Source organism: Polypterus senegalus, chromosome 1, assembly GCF_016835505.1.
Source record: "Polypterus senegalus isolate Bchr_013 chromosome 1, ASM1683550v1, whole genome shotgun sequence".
In the NCBI taxonomy this organism is placed as follows: Eukaryota; Metazoa; Chordata; class Cladistia; order Polypteriformes; family Polypteridae; genus Polypterus; species Polypterus senegalus.
Window position 1 is genome coordinate 329,506,500 of NC_053154.1, and position 24,859 is coordinate 329,531,358.

A 24,859-nucleotide genomic window follows, 5' to 3' on the forward strand; every position below is an offset into this window, starting at 1 on the left:
AGATCTCGACTATACCTTGTTCTCCCATCTCCCTAAATAAATTTTAGCCTGGAAAGGTCTATTAAATTTTTACATCTAAGATGTCTCACTTAATGGTTTTCTAAAATGCCGTATCTGTCCTGGTGTCCATATAAACACAGGGAATTCAGGTTTCTGCATTACATGTTGTCTGAAGAAGAGGCCTCTGGTGCCCCAAAAGCTTGCATATTGTAATCTTTTTAGTTAGCCAATAAAAGGTGTCACTTTGCTTGACTTCTCCTTACATCCATAATGGCTAACACGGTACAACACCCTACTATTAAAATAATGTTAAATAAGTCACTTTTGGAAAAAACTCTCATAACTGGACTGTGTCCAGATGCGAATGAACATTTGAATTAAAGACCCAGCCCCATCCCTCTCATTCATTGGTCACAAGTCAAGGCCAATAACCACTTCTTCATTGGCAAGCATTGCATTCCACATGACAGATAAAGTGCGAAATTCCAGGAGAGACGTGTATGGCTAAAGATTCATGGACATTTTTATATGGCTGTCCAATGCTGGTCACCATAGACTTGCATTGTATCAGAAACTTTTTCTTCCTCCGTTCCGCATGAAAATATGAGATTAACATTTTTTCTCATGTATCACTTGGTGTAAGCAACATACAAATCATTTTTGGATCGAGTATTCCTCTAAAGGAATATGCTCTTTGAATTGAAGACAAAACTCTTGACCAATGAATAACGCAGAGAGCTGGATCTTCAACTCAAATGTTTTGGGACAATTTTGTCTTTCCTCAACATTCAATGGAGAGTTTTCAGGAAATAACCGTTAATATTTTAGCAAAAAACATACACATTTAGCATGTTTTGACCTTATGAACGAATAACAGACATGCGGATTATGTGACACAAGTTACACAAGAATATTTTTTCTTTTATCCATGGATGTTTTTCGCATTATTTATTGTTGTCCAGAACTGGTCACCACAGGGTCCTGTTGAGTATGAATCTTCAATATGCAATTTCGTCATGAAAACAAGAGATTAAATATTTTTCTCAGCCATACTACAAACTACACAGGGTAAGTACCACTTAAAAAAAAAAACATTTTTGAGTGGAGTATTCCTTTAAGCTAAGTCGTAAAGCATGAGACACTGCTTTATCAGATCCAGGACTTAAAATGCTTTGGTGAACCAGACAGGGCCCTAGTAATTACATACAATAAAAATATATTTTCTTAAAAAATATTTTATTAGGATACATACATACACTTTAAGTGCTAGAGTGCCTTAAACGAAGACTACTGCAAGATAACGTCCTTAAAAAGACACAGTCTACTGAATTTCCAGAAGCTTCCATTTATGGCACAGATTTTAGTAAGATGGAATAATAACTCCTTATAAGACATTCATATGCATTTTATATTATAATCTATTAACAGTGTTATTACAAACTACCTTATGAGATGATACATTTTTATAATGTTTAATCTGAATATTTTTAATTCTGAGGAAAGAATAATGGATTTAAGACTTTTTATTATATGCCACCCAATGCGTTCAGTGGGTCATCAAAAATACTTGCAGCTTTTTTTCCTGTGGCATCTGCTTTGTTTGCTGCCGGACTTCTTTTTGTTTTTGCTTGTGTCTTTGTGCTTGTTTTTTTATTTCCAGAAGAAAAAATATCATCTGAAAAAGACAAAAAGCCAAACATATTAGTCCTGGAGTTGAAGTTGCCATCTCAGTGAAGTCTAGCTGTATCACAACTGAAACACAAGCATGTAGATTAACAGAATATTAGAGCCAATGCTCAGCGACAGAAATCCTTTAGATAACTACAATTTGTCAATTCTATTACTTCATCTGCCGGGGCTCACACACAGGTTCTGCTTAGTCTTTGTTCAACACAATAAAGGAGAACATCACTAAATCCTACACCTAGTGAAGGGTTCAGTTATCACCTAAGGGCTACATCTATGCTGTTTGATGATGATGTTGCTCTCTTAGTCGCATCATACTGTGACCTTTGGCACACACTGGGATAGTTTACTGCCGAATGTGGAGAATCAGCAACTTGAAATCATATATATATATATATATATATATATATTTTTTTTTTACAGAGTTGATAGTTTCACTGAAGCCAGACGTAAAATATATACACATCTGGAGAACACCACAAATTAATTTTGCTTAAAACTGGTTGGGTACAATTAGACGGCTCACGGAGTGTCATATTCCTAAACTGTTCCAATGCCTCATGAAGGCTGTGCTGAAAGTAGGGGTGGTGACTGTAAACTACTGAGGGCCTGAGTGGATAACAGCAGTTTTAGCTTTTTATTTTCTTTCAGAGTCAAATCTTTTGCTCTCTCCCTGTTTCCCAAGTGGCGGTTTAAAACACACAGACTGGAAGAGTTATGTATGGTTGTTTTAGGAAGAAGCCCTGTGGGGGCAGCCTTTGCAGCACAGGATGTCACCACTATTCACTGCATTCTTTTTAACGGGTTGTCTCCAGATGTGTATTTTCATTTGAGAATCACATCTGGCTCCCCAAGGCCAGGGTCATGTCTACAGTGTATGTGAAATTCTTACTAGACCAGGCTACGGCTTCTTCACATAACTGGTGTGCAGTTACCCCAGTGATATACTGCATAAATTGCAAATGCAAAAACTAGACAATTTTCAAATGCGAGTTGTTTTGCTTGTATTTAGCAAATAAATCCATCAAAAGGGTTAGCAAAACTTACTTGACAAGATTTCTTAAAGTAAATTTTGGATAAGTCAATAATTCTTACAATAACGAAATTTCATGATTTAAAAACTTTTTACTTGGCTTAGATTTCATTTTTTGCAGTGTAGAGTTTAGATACCTTGGGACATTGGTCATGGGTGTGTAGAGGCGACTGTGAGAGTGACTGACAAATCTGTGCAGTTGCACTTTTGCAAATGTTGTATCAAACCATAGTGGCGAAGAAAGACCTAAGTCTATTGACAAAGATCTCACTCTGTCCTTCATGCCACATTCCTTTCCTCACCTGTGGTCACTGGAGGTGGGTAATGACTAAAAGTATGAAATCAAAAGTTCAGGTGGCTGAAGTGAGATTCTAAAACAGGGCTGGCAGGCTTAGCTACTGTGAAAGAGTGAGAACCTGGGAAGGACAGGAGAACATCAGCGTTTGGCTAAGGTTTCTCCAGATTAACAGGACCTGGCTGAGGTAGTCTGGATAGATAAATAAATAACAGGTACCACTTGTTATCTCCCGTGGTAGTTCTACATGGCATGGGTCACTGGAAATAGACCCAGGACATAATGGACAGACAAGATCTCTCAATACATCCTGGGAAATTCCCAGACACTTCCAGGAAATCTGAGAGATGCTGGTAAGGATAGACTGTCCAGGTTAGCCCAGCTCAGAGTGTCACTACCCCAACTATCATCAGGAAGAACCCAAAGGAAATAAGGAGGATGATGAAAACCTCAAACTGTAATGTGAACTGGAGAGGTGATCTGTATCCACTAAATGACACTCAAGACTCGGAAATTGTTGACACTGAATATTACTGTCATGCCTAGGAAAATTATCTCCAGCAGCTTTTCATTCTTGAGAATGCAGTTTCTCTGTTGCAAGTACAGTACTTGACTGAATGAACAATTTTGTTCTACCATCGTGTGTGAACAAATATTTTTTTGAAACAAAATAGTAAACATTTTTCAAATATTTTTAAGCCAATGTTATTTGCAGTTATATGAAAAAACACAATGATTTTTAACTGAGTACTTATTACAATATACTAGTGATGCTCCAATTGATCGGCCACCACTCTAGATTGACTGATTTTTACCCCAAATGACTTGACTTGTGATCGAAAAATAAGCCAAAAAACAATCTTTTCCGAATCTGCTTTTCTACACTTTTCTAATTTGGTTGTCCTTTACTGTGTGGGTGTCCTCCGGGTACTCTGGCTTCCTTTCACAGTCCAAAGACATACAGGTTAGGAGAATTGGCGATTCTAAATTATCCCTAGTGTGTGCTTGGTGTGTGTGTGTGTGTGCGCCCTGTGGTGGGCTGGCGCCATGCCCAGGGTTTGCTTCCTGCCTTGCGCCCTGTGTTGGCTGGGATTGGCTCCAGCAGACCCCTGTGATCCTGTAGTTAGGATATAGTGGGTTGGATAATGGATGGATGGATGGTTGTCCTTTATACAAAGCATTATGGTACCTGAGGAATCGCATGTCTCACTTTACTGCAGAAAAGAGATCTAACAGTCAGACTTTAGAAGTGAGTGAAGACAGGAATATTGACAGTGGAGTAATAAACTGAGAAAAGGGAATCTGAGGAGTCGTCATGTGTATGGAGAGGAATGGCAAACGGAAATGTGCAACTAAAGTTGGATTGCAAAACAAGAGAGTTGTGTCTTTGGCAGATGAGTTCAGAGATTTTCATTTTTTCCTGTAATTAAAATGGACACTCCTTGTCTGGGTGTGAATGGGAGTAAACTTGTGTTCAGAAAAAGATTAGATGAAGAATTTGCCTTCGTTGCTTAGTAAATAGGCTTGTTAGCTTAAGAGCCAAATGTTTTAATTTTACATGTAAACCTTTTAAGCATCTTACCCTGGCATTTCTTGATAAGCATGAACCATTTATTAGAATTGTGGCTTGTAAACATTACAAAAATCTAATTTCCTCTAATGGCATTGGTATTATGAATTAACTATTTTGTGCACCTCTTTCATTAGTTAAAGAAAGTATGCTTTAAGGAGACTCTATTTATTGTCATTTTCCAACCCGCTTAGTCCTAAACAGGGTCGCAGGGGGATCTGGCATATGGCGCAAGGCAGGAACAAACCCTGGACAATGCACCAGTCCATCTCATCTGTTTATTGTAGTATAGTAAATCCTTGCTATCTGTGACTCTCGTTCCCGTGGATTCGCTTATTCACTATTACAAAAGCATAATCCATTTTGCTTACCTGTGGTCTAATCTAATCCTGCCTATTGGTAGCCTTAAACACTAGCAATATATGACAATGACAGGTGTGGTGCACTTAGATGTCCAGGGCTGCACTGAATGGACCAATGTTTGTCTACTTGGTGACCAGAAGTTTGAGTTAGCCATTCAGTTTTGTTCATTATGGAGACCAGCGTTTCCAATTGTTTCCTACAAATGAAGAATTCCTAGTTAAGTGCGAATCAGGAGCTCACACTGATTAAGTCCCTAACCTTTATACACACCATGCATTGCTAGTACCGAAGGGATGGTTTAGTAAAGTCCATGAATTTGCCCACTGCGGCCACTTGCAGCCTCTTGTGGAGCATCTAGAAGACGATTGAACTTGACTAGAGATGAAGTAAAAGTAATAACAAGGATTCCCCAGATAAACCTGTGGAAGGATCATTTCCTAGTTTTGAGAGGGTGATTCCGCCCAAACTACTACGGGCTGGCAACCTGCTGGAACCTAACCCCATTTTTCTTATAGGATTAGTACTTCAGTATATGCAGATTCTATATCCATGGGGTTTTTCAGAAATGTAACCTCAGTGGATAATGAGAATCAATTTTGTTTTGTATGGTCACAGAACAATACACCAACAGAATATCATTTAGTAAATAAAAAATGAACAGATAACACATCTGTGGTGTGCAGCTTAATTGGTCAACATACCTCTTTAATACAGAACATGAGGCCTCTATACTGCTGATAATGCAAGAGCTTAATCTTAATTTTTTTTAATATACAAATAAAAATTAAAAATATAATGAAAACAAGCAAAAATCCAAAGATCCACTTTGCTTTTTTGCTTGTCATCTCATCTAACAATGATGTCATAGATTGAAACTTTATTATCTAGTTGTTGCAAATGAGTCCAATAAATTCACTCCGTGTTACAGAAGTCACCATTCCCTCTTCCTGTCTGAACCAGTAATAACACGTGAATTTTTATTTGTTACCTTGAAGAAGCATGATTAAAATTTATTACTGTATAAATTGACAGATTGTTTAATGATACCAGAATGGCAGCTATCAACAAATGACTGAAAGAATCGTGCATGGTATACATTTCTAATTCAATCCTACTATCCATCTTCTAGCCATCTAAGATGAACATCCTTTTTAAAATTTTTTAAATATAAGTAGAAATAAAACAATATACTAAATATACTAATATACCACTGTTCTTACATGCTACTGTTGCACAACTCATGGGCATGGTAGCAAGATGACCAAACTTACAACAAGACCTGTGAATCTCCACTGGTTTATTTTCTTCTAAATTACTATTAAATAGTGTTACCTTCTTCTAGTTCATTGCTAAATGGCCTTACATGCCTTTTTATCATTGAATGTGCTTTAAGAGTGTGACTGTATGTGTACTACAGAACACAAAGATTGATCCCCATGCTAGTAAGTAATTAATATTAATTATATAATCATGTGGGGTGGAGCTATAAGGAAGTCAAATATGGTCATTTTTCATAGACATTCATTTTCTGAAATATTCTTACCCATATCGTCATCAAATATGGATTTTGTTTCCACTTTCTTCTTTGCCTTTTTTTCAGGGGGCTTTGTGGTTGTCAGATCAGCAAATATATCAATACTGTCATCAAACAAGTTGGAATCCAGAGATTTTTCTTTCTGCTTTTTGAGAGGCTTTGCGGCTTCTGTTTCAAAAATGTCATCCTAAGGGCAACAGTTACAACAAAGAGATACACAAGGTTTTCAGTCAGCATTCAGGAGTATAATGCTATCAAACTTGAAAAGCTCTCTTGTGTTTTATGTTGGGTCATTGAAAAATGATTCTGAGATTTTAGTTCTTGATATTTTGATAATTTTGAGACTACATGCTTGAACTAGAATATGAACAAATTCTGAAAGGTTTTCCTAAGGAAAGCTATTGCCGCAGTGACTATTTTGCTGCATTTGTGTTATTTATCTTACTGCATTTGATAAAATAGTGTCCACTTAGCAAAAACATCCATGCATGTGCTGGCTGTGCTGCACTAGAGATTTCAAAATCTGTTGATTTTTAGACTGCCCCAATCATAACTTTAAACATCTAAAAAAAAGTTGTTATGGTTAATCTTTAAGATTTTTTTCCTCATAATTGCTGCTGAAATGTAGGGAAAAATGCAAACATATTTTAAACCTAGTACTCTGCTAGCATTAACAATTTTTAATACCCCTGTGAAAGTGTGGGTGACAAAAGATAATTACTGGTACAAAAAAAAGAAAAAAATAGTAAATAAATAATCCTGCCAAAGTGGCTAACACATCTAACCATATCTTAGATTGCATGAACCAGAAGTACATTCTGTCTGTTTAGAGAGGCACATTCTCCTCACAAACCTATTCTGTGGTGTCACAACCCAGTACTTTACATGGCAGTGTGTTTGTGTCCCATCTTCCCTTTCCATGAATGTAGCATGATAGTCTGAGCTGGAGGAGTGGAGAGGTTACCCTTGACAAATTGGGCGAAATCGAAGAAGGGGCAGGAGGGGCCCCTGCATGATCACCATAGCTTCAGAACTTTAAATAAATCAACTGCGACCATCAATGCCTTTCCTCCTTGGTGAATCGAGCACAATCATCACAGCGGGAGTTGGTAGCCAGGATGCGACTGCTGTGAATTGAGCTCGAGCATCAGACCGGCAGACAGGGATTCATACAAGGAAGGCCGCAATCCACATGTGTTGCTGCTGTTGTGAATCAAGCACAATTATTGGAATGGTGGGTACGGTGGGAGTGTGGGTTTCATCCAGGCTTGGCCATGGCCCACCCGTAATGGTGCCACAGCCCAGAGGTTGTGAAACACTACTCTATAGTAGTAAGAAAATATGCAAAAGTTTTTTTTGTGTAGCCATTAAATTGTATGATACACAAAGTAACAGATTCTGTCTTAAAACATCTCATTTGGAAGCTGGTTGAAATAATTTTTTTGAATTGATTGCCACTATAAAAGGTGCTATATGCATAACATTAGATTTTAAACACTTCACTCACACACACAGCCATTTTTAAAAGGACATAATGCGGTTGTATGTCACAGTAAAACAGTCCCATATGGAAATATACTGCACACTTGTACGATGGTAACTAATAACAAAACAATAAATACACTTCAATCAGCTTCCACAAATGACAGAGTTTATATAACTATAAATATTTTAATTTCTTCTGCTACTGAAATTTTAAATTACTATGAAAATCTATATATAACCTTTTTTTTTTAGCTTTACCATTCAAATTTCATGCTTACATCAAGTGGTGAAGGATATCTACATAGTTAATCCCTATTCATAACTGGTATTATAAACTGCTCAAAAAATTAGAGGAACACTTTGAAAACATAACAGATCTAAAAGGGAAAAAAATCCTGCTGGATATCTCTACTGATATGGACTAGGAAGTGTTTAGGAGCGAAAAGATGCCAAATCGTTTGATGGAAATGAAAATTATCAACCTACAGAGGGCTGAATTCAAAGACACCCCGGAAATCAAAGTGAAAAAAATGATGCAGCAGGCTAGTCCATTTTGCCAAAATTTCATTTCAGTAACTCCAAAGCGTACTCAGTAGTTTGAATGGCCCCTAATTGGGTGGGGTGGGGGGCATACTCCTAATGAGATGAGGGATGGTGTCCTGGGGGATTTCCTCCCAGATCTGGACAAGGGCATCACTGAGCTGCTGGACAGTCTGAGGTACAACCTGGCGGCGTTGCATGGACCGCAACATAATGTGCCAGAGGTGTTCTATTGGATTTAGGTCAGGCAAGTGAGCGTGGGGACTAGTCAATGGTACCAATTCTTTCATCCTCCAGGAACTGCCTGCATACTCTCGCCACATGAGGCTGAGCATTGTTGTGCACCAGGAGGAACCCAAGACCCACTGCACCAGCACAGGGTCTGACAATGGGTCCAAGGATTTCATCCCGATGCCTAATGGCAGTCAAGGTGTCGTTGTCTAGCCTGTAGAGGTCTGTGCGGCCCTCCATGGATGTGCCTCCCCAGACCATCAATGACCCACCACCAAAACGGTCATGAAGAAACGATGTTACAGGCAGCATAATGTTCTCCATGGCTTCTTCAGACCCTTTCACGTCTGTCACATGTTCTCAGGGTGAACCTGCTCTCATCTGTGAAAAGCACAGGCTGCTAGTGGTGGACCTGCCAATTCTGGTATTCTACGGCAAATGCCAATCGAGCTCCACAGTACTAAGCAGTAAGCACAGAGCCTCCATTAGAAGACGTCAGGCCCACAGGCCACCCTCATGAAGTCTGTTTCTGATTGTTTGGTCACAGACATTCACACTAGTGGCCTACTAGAGGTCATTTTGTGGGGTTCTAGCAGTGCTCATCCTGTTCCTCTTTGCCCAAAGAAGCAGATACCGGTCAGTCCTGCTGATGGGTTAAGGACCTTCTACAGCCCTGTCCAGCTCTCCTAGAGTATGTGCCTGTCTCCTGGAATCTCCTCCATGCCCTTGAGACTGTGCTGGGAGACACAGCAAATCTTCTAGCAATGACACGTATTGATGTGCCATCCTGGTGAAGTTGGACTACCTGTGCCACCTCTGTAGGGTCCAGGTATCACATCATGCTACCAATAGTGACACTGACTGTAGCCAAATGCAAAACTAGTGAAAAAACAGAAAAATGTGGCCTCCACCTGTTAAATCATTCCTGTTTGGGGGGTCGTCTCATTGAAACTGATTAACAACCCCCTCTGCCACTTAACTGATCAGATCAATAGCCCAGAAGTGTCATTGACTTGATGCTATACTTGGATTAAAAAGTGTTCCGTTAATTCTTTTGAGCAGTGTACTTTATCTCCATTAAATATAAGCAGTATGAAAGAATAACAAAAGACAAATACCTCGAAAATATTTGCCTGAGTTATGGGTTCCACCTGAACAGAGGGCTTGGGCTCCTTTTTGACTGCACTTGTTTTCCCAGATCCAAAAAGGTCGTCCTCATCATCCTCTAAGAAAGGTATTGCTGCTGTCTTTTTTGAAGACTTGTGTTTAGCTGCAGGCTGAAATAGGTCCTCTCCTTGATCAAAGATGGACTGTCCACTTTTTTCCTTTGAAGCTTGGACTATTGGCTTCACTGTCTCTTTTGTGCTACTTGATTTTGAATTGAGTGATTGTGGTAATATATTGCTAGAGCCAAATAAATCATCGGATTCAAAGAGGTCATCAGAAATCTTGGACAGATTTGGCTTAGCTGCCTCACTTTTAGCAGGCAAAATTGCTTGTTCAGTTAAAGGAGGAAAGGCTGCCTGTGCAACTTCAAAAAGGTCTGAATTTCCATGAACAAGTGATGGTTCTGTAGTGTAAGAAGAGTGGGCATTGACTTTAGAACTTGAATTAGCTCTTATGTCCTGGACGTGATTTTGTATAACCTGATAATCAGAATCCTTTCCTTCACTTGACAATTGGGCAGACAAATGCCGAGCAGCTCTAGTCTGCGGCCTTCGTCTTCCAGACACTTTAGGACGATTCTGAAATTATAAAAAACAAAAACAAAACACAATGAAGACTTATAAAATAGTACCATTAAAAAAATTAATTGAAAAACAAACATGTCATTATTCCAGGTATTCTGTGATTCATTTTGTAACCTATTTATACCCAAAGTTTGTTTACTACTTTGTGTGTGTTTTCTCACTGCTTTAGCAATTTATCAAGGTATGCTTCCTTTTGTGCCCTTTCATATTGGGCTGACAGCTCCTCTCTCAATTTGTTTTTAGTTCTGTATACAGCAGGTTTGTCTTTTGGGAAAGTAGCTTAATTGACATGCAAAGTGATATGAAAATATTTTCAGCAGTGATTTTCTCATATTTAAAAGTCTCACGAATCACAGCACCAGTCACATTATCTATCTCTGGCAATCAAGTGTGATCTTTTTCCAAATGGGGAATAGTATCTAGTATATATTGAGAATTATAGAACTTGCCAAATAATATGAAGAGTACACAACATGTGTTTTGCACTAACCGCAACAGTGCACCACCATTCCAGAGTCTGCTAAATCTTCACAAAGGTCTTTTGCAATCAAACATGTTTTTTTTATTTGCCTAGCAATCCAATGAGCAGTTCTTTCAGAAAGTTTTCTTGGTCTTCCAGACCTCAACCTGACCTCCACCACTCCTGTTAACTACCATTTCTTAACAACATTACAAACTGAGGAAACTGCTACCTGAAAACATTTAGCTGTTTCTTGTGGCCTTCTCTTGCTCCCTGAGCATCAATTTGAGCTCTGCTGGGCAGTTCATTAGAGGTGCAATGGCTGCTGATTGTTGGGATAAGCTGTGAGGAGTCAGAGAATGTATACAGCTTTGCAATTTGCATCATTTGAGGTTTTCATAACGAGGACTGTGAACAAGCCATAGTCCTGACAAGCTAATGAAGGTCTTAGACCACCTTGGGAAAAGTTAACTGAGACCTCAAATATCTCAGGGTGCCCAAACTTTTGCATGGATCTCCTATTCTCTTTTCACTATACAATTGTACACAACAAAAACAATACACTAATCTCGCATAAAATGCTGAAAGGAAATGTGTCATCTTTAACTTTATGCCTTTGATCAGTTGATCAGTCTCCTGCTCACTTAACTATTCACAGTAACACACATTTTAAGCAAATGTGCCCAAACTTTTGCATGCCACTGTATATGTTACGTCAGCAGCTATCCAAATTTGATTCCATACTTGTCAGGTTTGTTTGACTTTCAATGTACAAAAGGGCATCAATATTTCATTAGGAACAAATGCTCAACACATGTTATGATGCAAGCCCCAAGCGTCTGATATAGCAAAGTTGTTAGTTAGTGTACAAAGCACACAGCCAGCATCAGTTTTGTCTAAGTAAAGGAGAACATGCGAGATGGCACATTGTGGACTGTGTGATCTGAAAGTGAATCCAGCCCACTTTTAGTGTTTTCACAGCAGTTGCATAGTTGCACTCAAATCCTATCTTTTTTACTCTTAAAAGCCACGTAACTTATGGTCAAGTATCATGTTGCATTGATCCGTCCATTTTCACAAAGAAAGCCCACCATTTCGTCTTTCACTGCAGTCACTGTTGGGTCCCATTTTTATTATTAGGTTTGTAATTGTCAAATTTGACACCCACAATGCTTGTGACATCAAACTCTATTGCCTTGACAAATGTCACTGACATTAAAAAGGAGTGAGTCAGATGAAGCTAGTGCATAGACTTGTGCCAGGTTTACTAATTTTGTGTTTTTTCTTCTGTTTTATTCTGAGAATCATATTTTAATCTGAATCACATATAGTGTAGAAGGCTGCTTATACATGGCCATGTGTAAAAACCCAAGTCATAATTTAATGAGAAGGGGTTCAGTATGATAGTACAAAGCAGCTTATCAATGAAGAGCTCAAGTGTCAACATAAAAATTCAGATCTAAAGTATGAGAGCATCACAGCTGGCATATCATTACCAGCGTGTGAATTCTCATGATTCACAAGGTGACAGGCCGTCATTGATTTTAATCTGCATTTTTATCTCACGTCAGTCTAAAAATAAGCTCTACTTAATTCTAAGTGTATATATTAGATATTGGCATGAAATAAAATAAATGTGTATTACTGAATAAAACTGAAATGAAAGGCAAAGAATAGAACCTGTAGGAGAACAGCATGTTAAGAGTTAAGTAATGTGGAAACATTCAGAATTAAATACTTTAAAGTTTTCACTTTTGAACTCGACCTTACCTTATTAGCATTATCAAGTGTGTTTACTTGTACTGGAACATCAAAGCTGACTCCAACATGACCCATAGATTTATGCTCAGAAACTCTTGCAATTGCCCCAGGCGGGGTGGAGGATAACGCTGGTCCGGTCAGACGTGCGTGTGCACCAGGCAGAAGACTTGCTGGATTGATGGCTAGTTCAGCCTAGAATAATGACACAAATAATTTTAATAAGGATATAACTCAAATATACTGTATATTATACAAATATACTATTCTAAACTTATTAAAATGTAAGATTATTATTCCAACTTTAGAAAACAAGCCTTGACAACAATAGTCCTTCTATATATTACCAGTACTTCTAGTAGCTGGCCCATTACTGCCATCTTTCATGCATTTAGTATAGAAAAGACATCTGGGCATTTCATTCGCTATTTATTAATTTTCTGGTTTTAAAGCAATTTTTCTCATATATGCTAAAGAATTGCTTATCTCATAAAGCATGTTAAAAATTAAGAAAAAAACAACGGGCAAAAGAGCAAGCCATTTTAAATATCTGCCAAGAAAGCAGATCTGGAAAAATGGCAAGTAAAAAAGAAGAAGCAAATTTTCAGTTTACAGGTTTCTCCTCATTCCAGAATAAAGTAAACTTTTTGATAAGTGTGACTATTTTGCATTAATATGTGCTTATGTTTGCAAGTGAATATGGTAAAGGAACTGGGTTAAACACTAACACAAAAATATTCAAATATAAAAAAGGCAACATGTAGCTTTAGCAGTTGTATTTTTTTTGTGATTAGGGTTCAGTTTAGAGGCCTGCATGATTTCAGCTTCTGGACTACCTTATAAAGCAGGAAAAATATGCCAAAACATTACTACATTTATTTTCAGAATTCTTAGCTTTAATTCAAGATCAGCAGGATTTAGTAAACATTGGCTACAAATAAACTTAAACAATGCAAAATGCTTTTATGCCTTTTTAGTGCATTACATACTGAGGCTAACTATTTCAAATGTATGCCGTAAGTTTATTTATGCAGAAAGTCACATAACGTGATGCTAGCTGAAAATTTTCTAAAAAGCAAACTTCATTACTGCATCTAGATGTAGTAAAAGGAGAAGATGCATCCAAGAGATTTATGTTTCAGTGTGGGAAAATATTTTTTCCCATTTTGCAGCTGCATAATGCTTCTATCCCAAATTTGATGCTTACTGTAATAGAAGTTAAGACACTTTAAGACATGTAAATCTTTAATGCTATGAAAAAAGGATTTCTAAACATTGTTTGTTAACCTTTACTAATGTCAAAAGCCACTCTGAGTCAGTTCAACAGTTAAGGACGTCATAAGGCATTAACAGTGTTAATATGGAAAGAGTGAGCAACTTTTACGTTTTTCGGGTTCCACATCACTGAGGATCTTTCATGGCCTGCCAACATCACCTGCCTTGTTAAGACGTCAGTCCGTCATCCAGATCTTCACTAACTGCTACAGATCCACAGTGGACTGCGTAGTGACTACATGCATCAGTGTCCAGCATGGCAATAGCACCTGTGGCAGACTAGAGGGCTCTGAAGCGGGAGGTTAAGATGGCATCCATGACACAAATACATGAAGAAAGCAACTTCCACTGTAACAGGCTCCATGCACACCAGCAACAATCTGTTTTCCTATGCTGTCACCTTCCAAATAATATTGTGGCAAATATTGTGTGTTCAAAGCCAAATCATCTTAAACGCTTCTTAACACTAAGCCATTAAACGAGACATGAGTCGCCTGATCGGTGAGTAAGGCTCCATTATAAAAACCCTTGCTCTACCAATCAGTTTACACTGCTGAACTTAGTGTTTCTGACAATCTTTTCTTCAGTTAATTGTATTGATACTTACCCTGTCTGACACATGTTGCATGTTTATCTCTGACATTTATTTATAATTTAATAGCATATTTATTTCAATTTTTTTGATTGATATTTGTTGAAATTGCCTTGTATAATAATTTGCACCTGATATGCATTTATTCTGTATGGTCGGTGATCATTTCTGAGCTTCTGATACTATCCAACACTTTTTATTGTAAGGCATAATGGCAGAAAATTGAAAAGAATGAAATGTTAAACAAATAATCCATGAGACATTCATGCAATACTAACACAGATGATGCACCCACCCCTGTCACCACTGTAGTTAATAATATCTGGGAACATTTGTGAACTAGCTGGTGTCAAATAGTTTTTAGCTTGATTTAAAACAAAAAACCTAAGAATAAAGGTAAGAACCCAGGCATGTTTGAGTGGGGAAAAAAAGAACCACGTAACATTAAAATAAAACAAAGAGTGCATGGTGCAAAATATTTTAACAGTAATCATGGAAAATTCAGGATGCAAGATGTTAGAAAGACCTAAACTATGACACAAGCACCTTTACAGAAAAGGTAAAATGACACAAAGCTCTGAGAAAAGTTAAAAAATTATGAGAATGTAAAGTCATTTATGTAGCAAGTGAGGATTAAAATTAAAAATGGCGATAACATTACTTGAAGTTTTCCAATCCGTGATGAAGGCTCTTTACTTTTATCAGGGACTGAGCCTGAAGATTTCTGCACAATTGAACAAAAGCAAATTATATATAAGAAAAAATGATGAACACTTAAAATAAAAAATAACCCCATATAATACATTAATTGAAAAATGAATTTAAAACATAGACAATTACATATATGTAAATTTGATTGTTTGCACATTGTAGTATCTCAAACTAATAAACGTACAGTAAACTAAAAGCAGGATATGCTTGTGGCAGCTAAACTAATGCCAAATAACAACAATTAATAATTAATAAACAAATAAAAATGTGCATATTAATAGAATTTAAAAGAGTTAAAAGTTTTAAAAAGATAAATATATTACTTCTTCAGTAACATATTAGCACTGAAAAATTGACTAAGTTCATAATAATATTTTACTTCTGTTGAATACTGATCAACCTACCTTTGTGCTGCTCAATAAAAAAACATTCTCTTTATTATGACATATGTGTTTTGATAATAAAATTTGATAAAATCACTGCCAAAAATTGGATCAAAACATCACTTTGTAATGAACTGGCGTTACATGCTAAGGTCGGGCATTTTTGACTAGCTTTAAATTTGGCTATCTGTAAGTGATACACAAGTTTTAATTCAATTTAAATAACTATTTTTTTTTAGGTTATCAGCAGTTCTCAGGGAAAGGCTCTCCAGTACAGGTCAGTAGCAGACATGCAAAAAGAAGAGTTCTTTTCCATTTCCATTGTATTTCTTTGATTATGTATCATGTGTGCCTTGAAGAATGTGTGAAAAAAAATCTTAATTAAAAGTGGTTATGTTTCACTGCTGCATTAGCAGAAGAGACATATTTTAATAAAGCATAATGTCATTCTCTCAGCTAGTGGAGCCAGATTACTAGCTCTATACTATACTCGGACTACAGGCAATAGCGAGAAAAACTGAAATCTGATCAGCAAATCATTTAGCCACTTTTGCTCCATAACACCATAAAAAGGGATAACAGTCTTGAAGATGATCTGCTTGATCAAAATGCCCGGCTAACAGAGTTTGGCAAGATAGATTTCTTTCTTTAATCTGACAACATACTAGCCTTTTTACCTTTTCACCTGCTGATTCTTTTTATGAGTTTCGTGTAAGTTTTACTTAGGATACACACCATTTCTGCATTCTGGATTGTAAGAGTATTTTCATACTTATTACAAAGGTGATCAGCTGAAAATCCACATACTGTGCATTCTATTTCTATTTAGCACAAAGAGTAAATCCACATTTAAAGTAAATCAGCATTTATTTGAAAATCCCGAGACGTTCTATTGCTGTTTAGTAAAGCAACGAGTGTAAGATTTGATCACAAGCTGCCAGTCTGCCTTTCACACAGTGTCAACTTCATAAGCTCTTTACTGTGTACTTTATTTTCACCTTGAAACAGTTAATTTTTAACAAACCATTGTGGTGATTAGAGGTTCTCCTGCTCATTCCAAAGGTCCTCTGGTGCTGCAGGCTTTGGGTCCAACCAACTTCTGCTTTCAATTGGACTCACAGCCTAATTAAGTGAACTCTTACTTCCAAGTTTCTGTGTTTTGGAGTCAATGTAGAAATTGCAAAACTAAGTTTGTACATTTTATTAGAATGAACCAAGAATTTAAATTATGGTTACATTGAAATAATTTAATGGTTTTTTTTTAACATTTTTTATTGTCATCATGATTTAATTCCCCTTTTCCAGGTGTCCTGGTTATTTAATCCATTATTTACTAATAAGGTCATTACACGAGAAAGTAGGGTGAAATGACACCTTTTATTGGCTAACTAAATAGATTACTAGATATAGATTAATAGATACTGAGTCTGAGAACCCCTTGTGTGTGTTTTTTGTTTTCTTTTTGTCATGACAACCATCACTGTACTGTTCTACCTCTTTAATCTGGTTTTGGATTCCACAGCTAACAGGCACTGGCCATTGCTTAAGCATCTCTTCCTGATGGAGTTGAAACAGTGACATCGTACTTTTCAAAGCAGAAACATGACTGATATCTGAAAACCTTAGACCCTTGTGTATAAAATCAGGAGCAGATTAACTTCAATGCTGGTAGATTCCACCACACCCTCTTAAAGAATTGTATCTGGCTATTAACTTTGTGACCCACTACAGCCATTGCCAGGGCAGGCTTTGATTCTAATCTGGTATAGAAACTGGACAGACACAACACACTTCAAACATATACAAAATGCTTTAAAAAAAAAAAAAAAAAGTGGTTAATTTATCTGCTGCGACAACATTTTAACAATATACATAGCCTACCTCTTTTGCTTGTTCACTGGTTGAGCTTTGGGCACCTTTTTCCAATACTGAAGCAGTTTTATCATTTTTGGAAGAAACATCTTCCTTAATGCTTGCAGGTTTTTTCTTTACTGAGGGTTTCTGAATTTTAAAAATGCACAAAATACAATAAATGATATTGTCCTAAAGGGACTCCAAGACACTAAGTTTAATTTAAAAGGAGATAAGCTATATAAATATTATATTTTACAATGATTTTCTCAATGATAATTACAAATACTTCTTTTTTTAAATCCATTCTAATTATCACATAATTAAAAAAAAAAGAAATTAGTGGAATTCAATATTAAATATAAAATTACTTTTTACAGTAGTTTTTTGAGATAGTAAACTGAATATTGTGTGTTAAAGAAATATGACACACTTAATGCTAATCCACCTAAACAAATCTCTCTATTATAAAAAAAATCCTGGAAAGGAAAAGCAGGGCGACGATACGTGATCTTCTCGGAAGTTCTCGGAAGACACCTAAAAGACCCGCGATACGCAAACAATATCAAATAAGAGCACGGCCAGCAAAACACTCAGTCATGTCAAGGCACGTAGCACACACAGATCCTGTGGTCTCAGCACGTATAAAGCGTGTAAGGACGTAAAGCGTATAATATGTTCTAGATGAAACATCAACAAAAGAAGAAGAAAGAGCAGTGTGGAGAAAAGAGACCCAAAAGCGCTGGAGAGAAAAAAGACAGATAAGAGATTATGAAAGCAGTCAAATTCGAAAGGCTCAAACAAACAATGGTGCGATACACATGCAGAGAAAGGTAAAGAACATGAAAGCAGTAAAATGCAAAAGTATTGTAGTGTCCAAGCCAGGTGGAAGCCATTTTTGTTTTAAGTGACTGTTGGGTCCGATTGAGGGAGGGCAGAGTACAGCACGGAAGACTGAGAGCAACGTGACGGCACCTCCTTAGCATGCGTTCAGCTCCCCCTTCGCCCCCCCTTTGACAATGCAAGCAGCATTATACGTCCTGAGAAAAAGATTTAACCACGCCCGGGGCCGAAAATAAAGGACAAGTATTGTGTTTACAACGATAATTTCTCATTCACGAGAAGACAGTGAGACATCATTTAAAACAAGTCCACGGACATCTAACCTAGCAGTTGTTGGATTGCTGTTGGTGGACACGCTTCATGTGCTCCCAGCTCTTAAAACAACGACAAGAGACAAGCAAAACATGCAGCTCGCCAGCAGCAAAAAGCCTGCCGATGATCAGAATGCTTCACCTTAGTGTGCGTTCAGCCAAACGAGCCCTCGTTCCAACCCCTTCACAACGCGAGTGACAGAGATGCGAAGTGGCAAAACAACAGCTGCTATACAGGCTTTGAAATGATCGGGCAGCGAGACAAGCAGAACAGGCAACTTGCCAACAGCAGAAAGGCAGCAGATGATCCGACAGCATCTCCTTGGCGTGCGTTCAGCCGCACCCCCTTCACAATGCAAGCAGCGTTATACGTCCTGTGAGAAAGAGATATAACCACTCCCGGAGCCAGAAATATAGTATTGTTTTTACAAAAGTTTTAAAATAAAAGTGGAAATAATGCATATGTAGCAATTCACATGAAACTAACAATCTTTTTTAATTGTATATCCAGTAAACAAAACCCGGGGGTGGGTGAGCAAATCGAGCAGGGGGCAGAGCCCCCTAGTGTAATATTAAGAAAAGGGAAACTCAAACAAGTTCCGTATAATAATGCAACATCCTACGCCAGGAGTATCCAACCTTTCTTCCCCTGAGAGCTACTTTTACAAAATGAAAATGGCCGAGAGCTACTCATGTTTTCTAACGTTTATTCTCATATCTTATTTCAAGCCAAACAAACTGGATACGCTTGTTATACCTGAACATTTACAAATGTCGGTGTCCACAACTCACCTGCATGTGCATTTTGTATGTCTGTATGCATTTTCCTGTATCTCACACTATCGAATTGAAACATGAATGCTGTCAAAATAGAACAATGCAATTCCAAATACACAGATATGACTTATTCATTTGTCATTTTGTCATTTGTCACTGTTTCACTTTATTCACATGTCCAGTTGCATGTGTGATGTGTTTTTCAGTTAGTCAGATGACTGGCACTGCATGGAGTCAATAAGAGAGGTGTATTGTGGAGTGTAGCCACTTAGGTTCACTCTTATGGAGTCATTTAAATGTTCGTCTGTCAGTCGTGTTCTGAACTTTGATTTTGTGACATTCACGTCAGACTCACAGAGGTATGGAGACCCAAACAAAGCAGACATTTTCAGAGCTGCTTGGTGAAGATTCTTATAGTTATCTGGCTCTACTAAGCTCCAGAAATGCTGAGAATGCTGTTGAGACTTTAACTGCACATTATTTTGAAGGTTTACTAATATATAATATATAAAATAAAATGTCTCTCTGTCTGATGTCTGTCCGCTTTTCGCAAGATAACTACTTATCAGAATTAGATCAGGTTTTTCTATAATTTGCTTGAACATTCCTGTTGATTTCGTTACTTCTCTCATTTCTCTATGTATCAAGAGTTCACTTTGGGTACCGAGAAACACGCAGCAGGCCGAGGGCAGGGGCCTTCCTCACTCACTTGCCAGCTTTGGGGAGTGTTCCGTAACTCCGCTTAGCTAGCGAACGAGAGAACAATTGAATTCAACTTTGTTTGATATTTTAAATAAAGTGTTACTTATGTCCTCATGAGTTTGAGTCCGGATATTCTCTTAAGTGTATGCAACACTGAAAAGATAGATTGCAATTCAGATTGTGGATCGTGATTTTGTGTTAAAAGGATCGTGATATGATTTTTTGGAAAGATCGCCAGCCCCTAATTTGACTAATCAAGTTTTCAAATTCATGTAGGATTCATTAACCCTTTGGCGAGCTCCTTGGAAAGGGGTTACGAGCTACTCGCAAGCGACGTGTTGGAGGCCCCTGTCTTTGGCTATACAACAAAGCTCCAGAATACACATAAACCTGTAAAACAGGTAAATAAAAAAGCTCTTGATCACAACATCTACTAACAGAAAAAGCCCTGATTTAACACAGAATCAAGAATCACAAGCATACTTGCACCTGATCATTTCAAAATACACACAAAAAAATTAAAATCAAGACTTCTAAACAAGTTTCCAATATAAATCGTTGATTAATGCACAATAATAAATATTTAATTTCAAATGCAAAAATATTAATATTGGCAAGTGGAGACAAAGAGATGCTAAATGTTAGAATATACTGTCCTATAAACCTGTTTATTTTGCATATTTTACTAATTCACAGTTTAAAATGTATTGACTTTGAGTCTGTGTCACTGATGTTTACTTCCTGCTGTACAATATTGTATCAGTGAAAGACCAACTGAAGAAATCAAAAGACATTTGAAATAAAGCCAAAAAATATACAGTATATACTGCCTTACTACAGCACTCACATGTCAGTTTCAATGTTCATCAACGAAGAAATCAGTTTTTGTGGGAAGCCAGGCTTAAGGAAAGGATCAAACCTGCTAAACAGGGGCCTGCCTCAAGAACTTTGTTTCAATAAACATCTTTATCACAATTTCAGAGAAGGTGTCATAAAGAGCATCACCATGTCTCTAAATTTACCTTTGAGAACTCCCAAGACATGGCCATATTAGTGAGCACTGTAGCCCCTTCTTCTCATCATGGTTAAATGACTGAACAATACACCACAAAGCTTGCTATTTATAACTGACTCATTGTGGGGTCCTGCCTACACCAAATTTGTGGAAATATGGAAACAATAATAGTGTATTTGGTTGGTTGTTCACCATATAAAATCTAAAGGATTAATTTTCACCAGTCACTCACAGTGACTCTGTGATAATATTGTAGAAACATAATTATTGTATCTAAATTGAAAATTCCTTGTGATAAGATTGGCATATGAATTAAAGAACATATAATTTCAATGTACTTAATCAACACTATTCTTCAAAAGCTGGTATATTTGTCTTACATTGATTTTCATGGGACCACGAGTGGGGGGTGGGGGGGGCTATTATGATGTCTAAAGATTAAACTAAACTCCAAATGTTGAGTGTTTAAAAAAACACATGAAAAATGAATGTACCTTTCTGTCTTCAGTGTGTATACAACATCCATAGAAGGGATCAATGATTTGCAGTTTCAAGTATGTTTTATATAATAAAATACTACTGTCTATATGTGTGTGTGTAATTGGTCAGTTTGGCTTTGGCAATGTGATCAACATAGGAAGTGCCAGGCAACACGGGTTGAGGCACACTAGGAGTCAAGGCGTAGGAGTCAGACTAGGAGTCAAGGCGTAGGAGGCATACTGAGAGTCGCCTTCAAAGACAGGAAGGAAGTATTTGCAAAGACAGGAATTATCCAAGTCATTAACCAAATGTTTAGACTGACAACAAACAAGTGAATAATGAGGACCCATCTATCATTGGTGGTAGTCAAAAATCAGACAAGAGATGAGCTGGACCCCTCAAAATGATAAGAAACGTCTGAGAGACGGGCTTTTACGGGAATGCACCTGAGACAAGGCGTGCCAGGCAAGAGATGATCAGACACACAGGGATACCAAATGCATATGAAGGGCAAGACTTCAAGTATCAAATATTTTAAAATTTATTCTATCACGACATGTAATGAGACAAGTACTCCATGATAGCGCTTCATTCAGAATGAAATCCAGATGTATGAATGCTAAACTAGGGTTATCTCTTCTAAAACACAGTAATAGTATTTGAAGGTGAAAGAATATATTAAACAGAAACTTACAGATTACAAATTAAGTTGACTTCACCAACAATGCACTAGTTTAGCAACAGTTTGAAAACAACTGTAAATTAATAAGTAAGTATAAATAAGTATAAAGAAATTACCAATGGCTGTTTTGGTCTTACAACACTGAACAGATCTTCCTCCTCTTCTTCACCAAATAGTCCAACTGACTTTCCTGGCTTGTTAGTGACAGGTTTAGAAGTCTGGTAAAGAAAAGCATAAAATATTTCCATTTAATTCAAGGTCGACAGTGAGTGGTTCTCTCTACTTTGATATACTTAAGTACTTCATTGATATGAAGCTTACATTGTAAAATGCTAATATTGTAGTTTGCAAGATATTTAAGATGCATTATTAAACACTGCCCTTATAACGTGCACACATTATATTATAGTTTGGAGCAAATGTCGTAACTCACTCTATACACGTTTTACTCTGCCATAAATTTCATTAGCCAACAAGTTTTATGTTTGTTGTTTTCTACAGCAGATTTTTTTCTAAGTACCATTTTGTTAACATGCTATGGGTGCAGTATAGGGTAGTCTAGATCTAATTATGCAATTTTCATTACGCTATAACTTAAGTTTATGACATTGAAAATCACCCGAAAAATCCCAGACAATCAAGAAGTGTGTGAACTGACAACATGAAGAATCGCCTTCGCGCCGAACTGGAATCGTCCCTGCATAAATCAAAGTCATCCAGACAATCTGGATCTGCATAATTAGATCTGGACCACCCTGTAATGGCATGATTATGTACAACACACAACATCTACATTTACAGAAGATAAACTGAATGAGTAAAACAATTCTTTCTTTAATCTATTATAAGAACAAATTTAATTCACCTCTATGTAACTTTTAGTTTTTTGTGCTTTGGATAAACTGGCAGCGAGTCCTAACAAAATACTGTTTCACTTCATCCGTCCTAGAGGTTTATTATTACACCTGAATGCAAAAGCAGGCATTATGTAAATATGAAGGGATGCTTATGTGTTGTTGTTTTTTTTAATTTGCTAAAAGTTTTTTTTGTTAGCAGATTAAACAAATTAGCTCTAACCGAGGCCACCTTAAACAAGAGTCCCATAGTTAAATTCTCAGAATGACTCCTGTGGTGCTGTCACTTCATGTTTGCTCTTCTTATCTCTATATTTGCTTTTAAGAAATCTGAGTATGCATTTAAAAGACTTCCCAGTAAAGACGTTTTATTTAAAATGTAGTATAGATGTAGCCCAAGTAAAACAAAATGGTTACACATCAATTGCAACATGCTGGCAGATTTCTAAATGAAAATTCTCAAAATTAAATACCGTTTGTGGCATACTCATCCACACATGAGAGTAAACCACTAAAAGATTTAAGCATTTAAGCTGATCTACAAAATCACACATACACACAAGGTGGTACATCTAATTTGGCTGATGTTTTGATAACAGCCTTCTGCAAAATGCCACAAGGACATAAAAAGACATCTAAGAGTCAAAAAAATCAGTTTCACCAGAGGATCAGTAGAAGCTGGCACCTAATGTTGTTTTTTTTTTTCAGTTTCACATCTGTAAAAATCTCTCTGGGATGTACAACAATGAAATCATATCAGAAAAGTGCACACATCTCCACTTTAAAAGTCCTCAAGGTGATGCCAGATGAGTAAGCAAACACTTTTTAATTATCACCAATGCAATGCAGAAAGTGCCCAGACTGGTGGCATTACTTTGTTGCAGAGTAATACAACATTACAGGATAAAAGGGTCATACCCAGGGCTGTGACGTCAAGCAATATACTAATATCATGATATCTAGAACAACCTCTGGAAGAAAAAGGCTTGTGCTGTAATGCAGGTTTGTAGCTGTCTTAAATACAAACTGTTATCACTTATGAGATGTGTCTTTTAACACGACTAGATCAGACCATATTGAAGGTCAACAGATTTCAACCACAAATCAGTGCCATCAAGACTTAAAAATATATACTGACTGGCCTATGTATGAGCACTGTGACTATGGAGTGCTGTATTTCTGTGATGCAAACTTCACAATTTTGAATGCTGTTCTCATTCTGGTATGTTGTGTGTTGAAATGTATACAATATGATCTGTATGTTAAGGAAACTTATTCTCGTTTTTATTTATTTATTTATTTATTTTTTTATATTGATTTGCTGCTAAAAGAGAATGCATATAAGTAGAAATTCCTGTGCACCTGTAACAAAATACAAATATAACTTTAAAGTTTTTTTTTTAATTGAGGTAATGCTAAAATTAAAAAAAAAGTAATCTACATAAAACCTTTGCTGCTTTACTGAAAAGATCATCCTCTTCCTCTTCTTCCACTAAAGAGGCAGGAATGGGAGGCTTTGCAACAGCTGGCTGGGTTGTTTCAGCAGCTGGCTGGGTTGTTTCAGCAGCCTTTGCCATGGTTTTTTCAGGTGCCTAAAATAAAACATAGCTGCATGTCAAGCAGAGCACAGTTGGCAGATTGGCACTTGTCATAATGAACACTTGATACTTTACTTTC

At 37.1% G+C, this 24,859-nt stretch overlaps 1 protein-coding gene across 2 annotated transcripts in view; it reads right to left on the bottom strand.

Annotated features, from left to right (window-relative positions):
* Positions 1-1,215: 1,215 nt before the first annotated feature.
* washc2c (WASH complex subunit 2C) overlaps positions 1,216-24,859 on the bottom strand; it is a 123,932-nt gene continuing 100,288 nt past the window's right edge. The window contains exons 25-32 of one of the 2 annotated variants that reach the window (XM_039737963.1): positions 24,631-24,774; positions 22,445-22,546; positions 17,549-17,668; positions 15,235-15,297; positions 12,719-12,901; positions 9,856-10,482; positions 6,491-6,668; positions 1,216-1,675 (exon numbers count right to left, since the gene is read on the bottom strand). In XM_039737963.1, coding sequence (XP_039593897.1) covers positions 1,527-1,675; positions 6,491-6,668; positions 9,856-10,482; positions 12,719-12,901; positions 15,235-15,297; positions 17,549-17,668; positions 22,445-22,546; positions 24,631-24,774 — 1,566 coding nt within the window. In that variant the 3' untranslated portion in view covers positions 1,216-1,526. The remainder of the gene's footprint in view (positions 1,676-6,490; positions 6,669-9,855; positions 10,483-12,718; positions 12,902-15,234; positions 15,298-17,548; positions 17,669-22,444; positions 22,547-24,630; positions 24,775-24,859) is intronic. The other variant, XM_039737973.1, reaches the window with a different exon arrangement.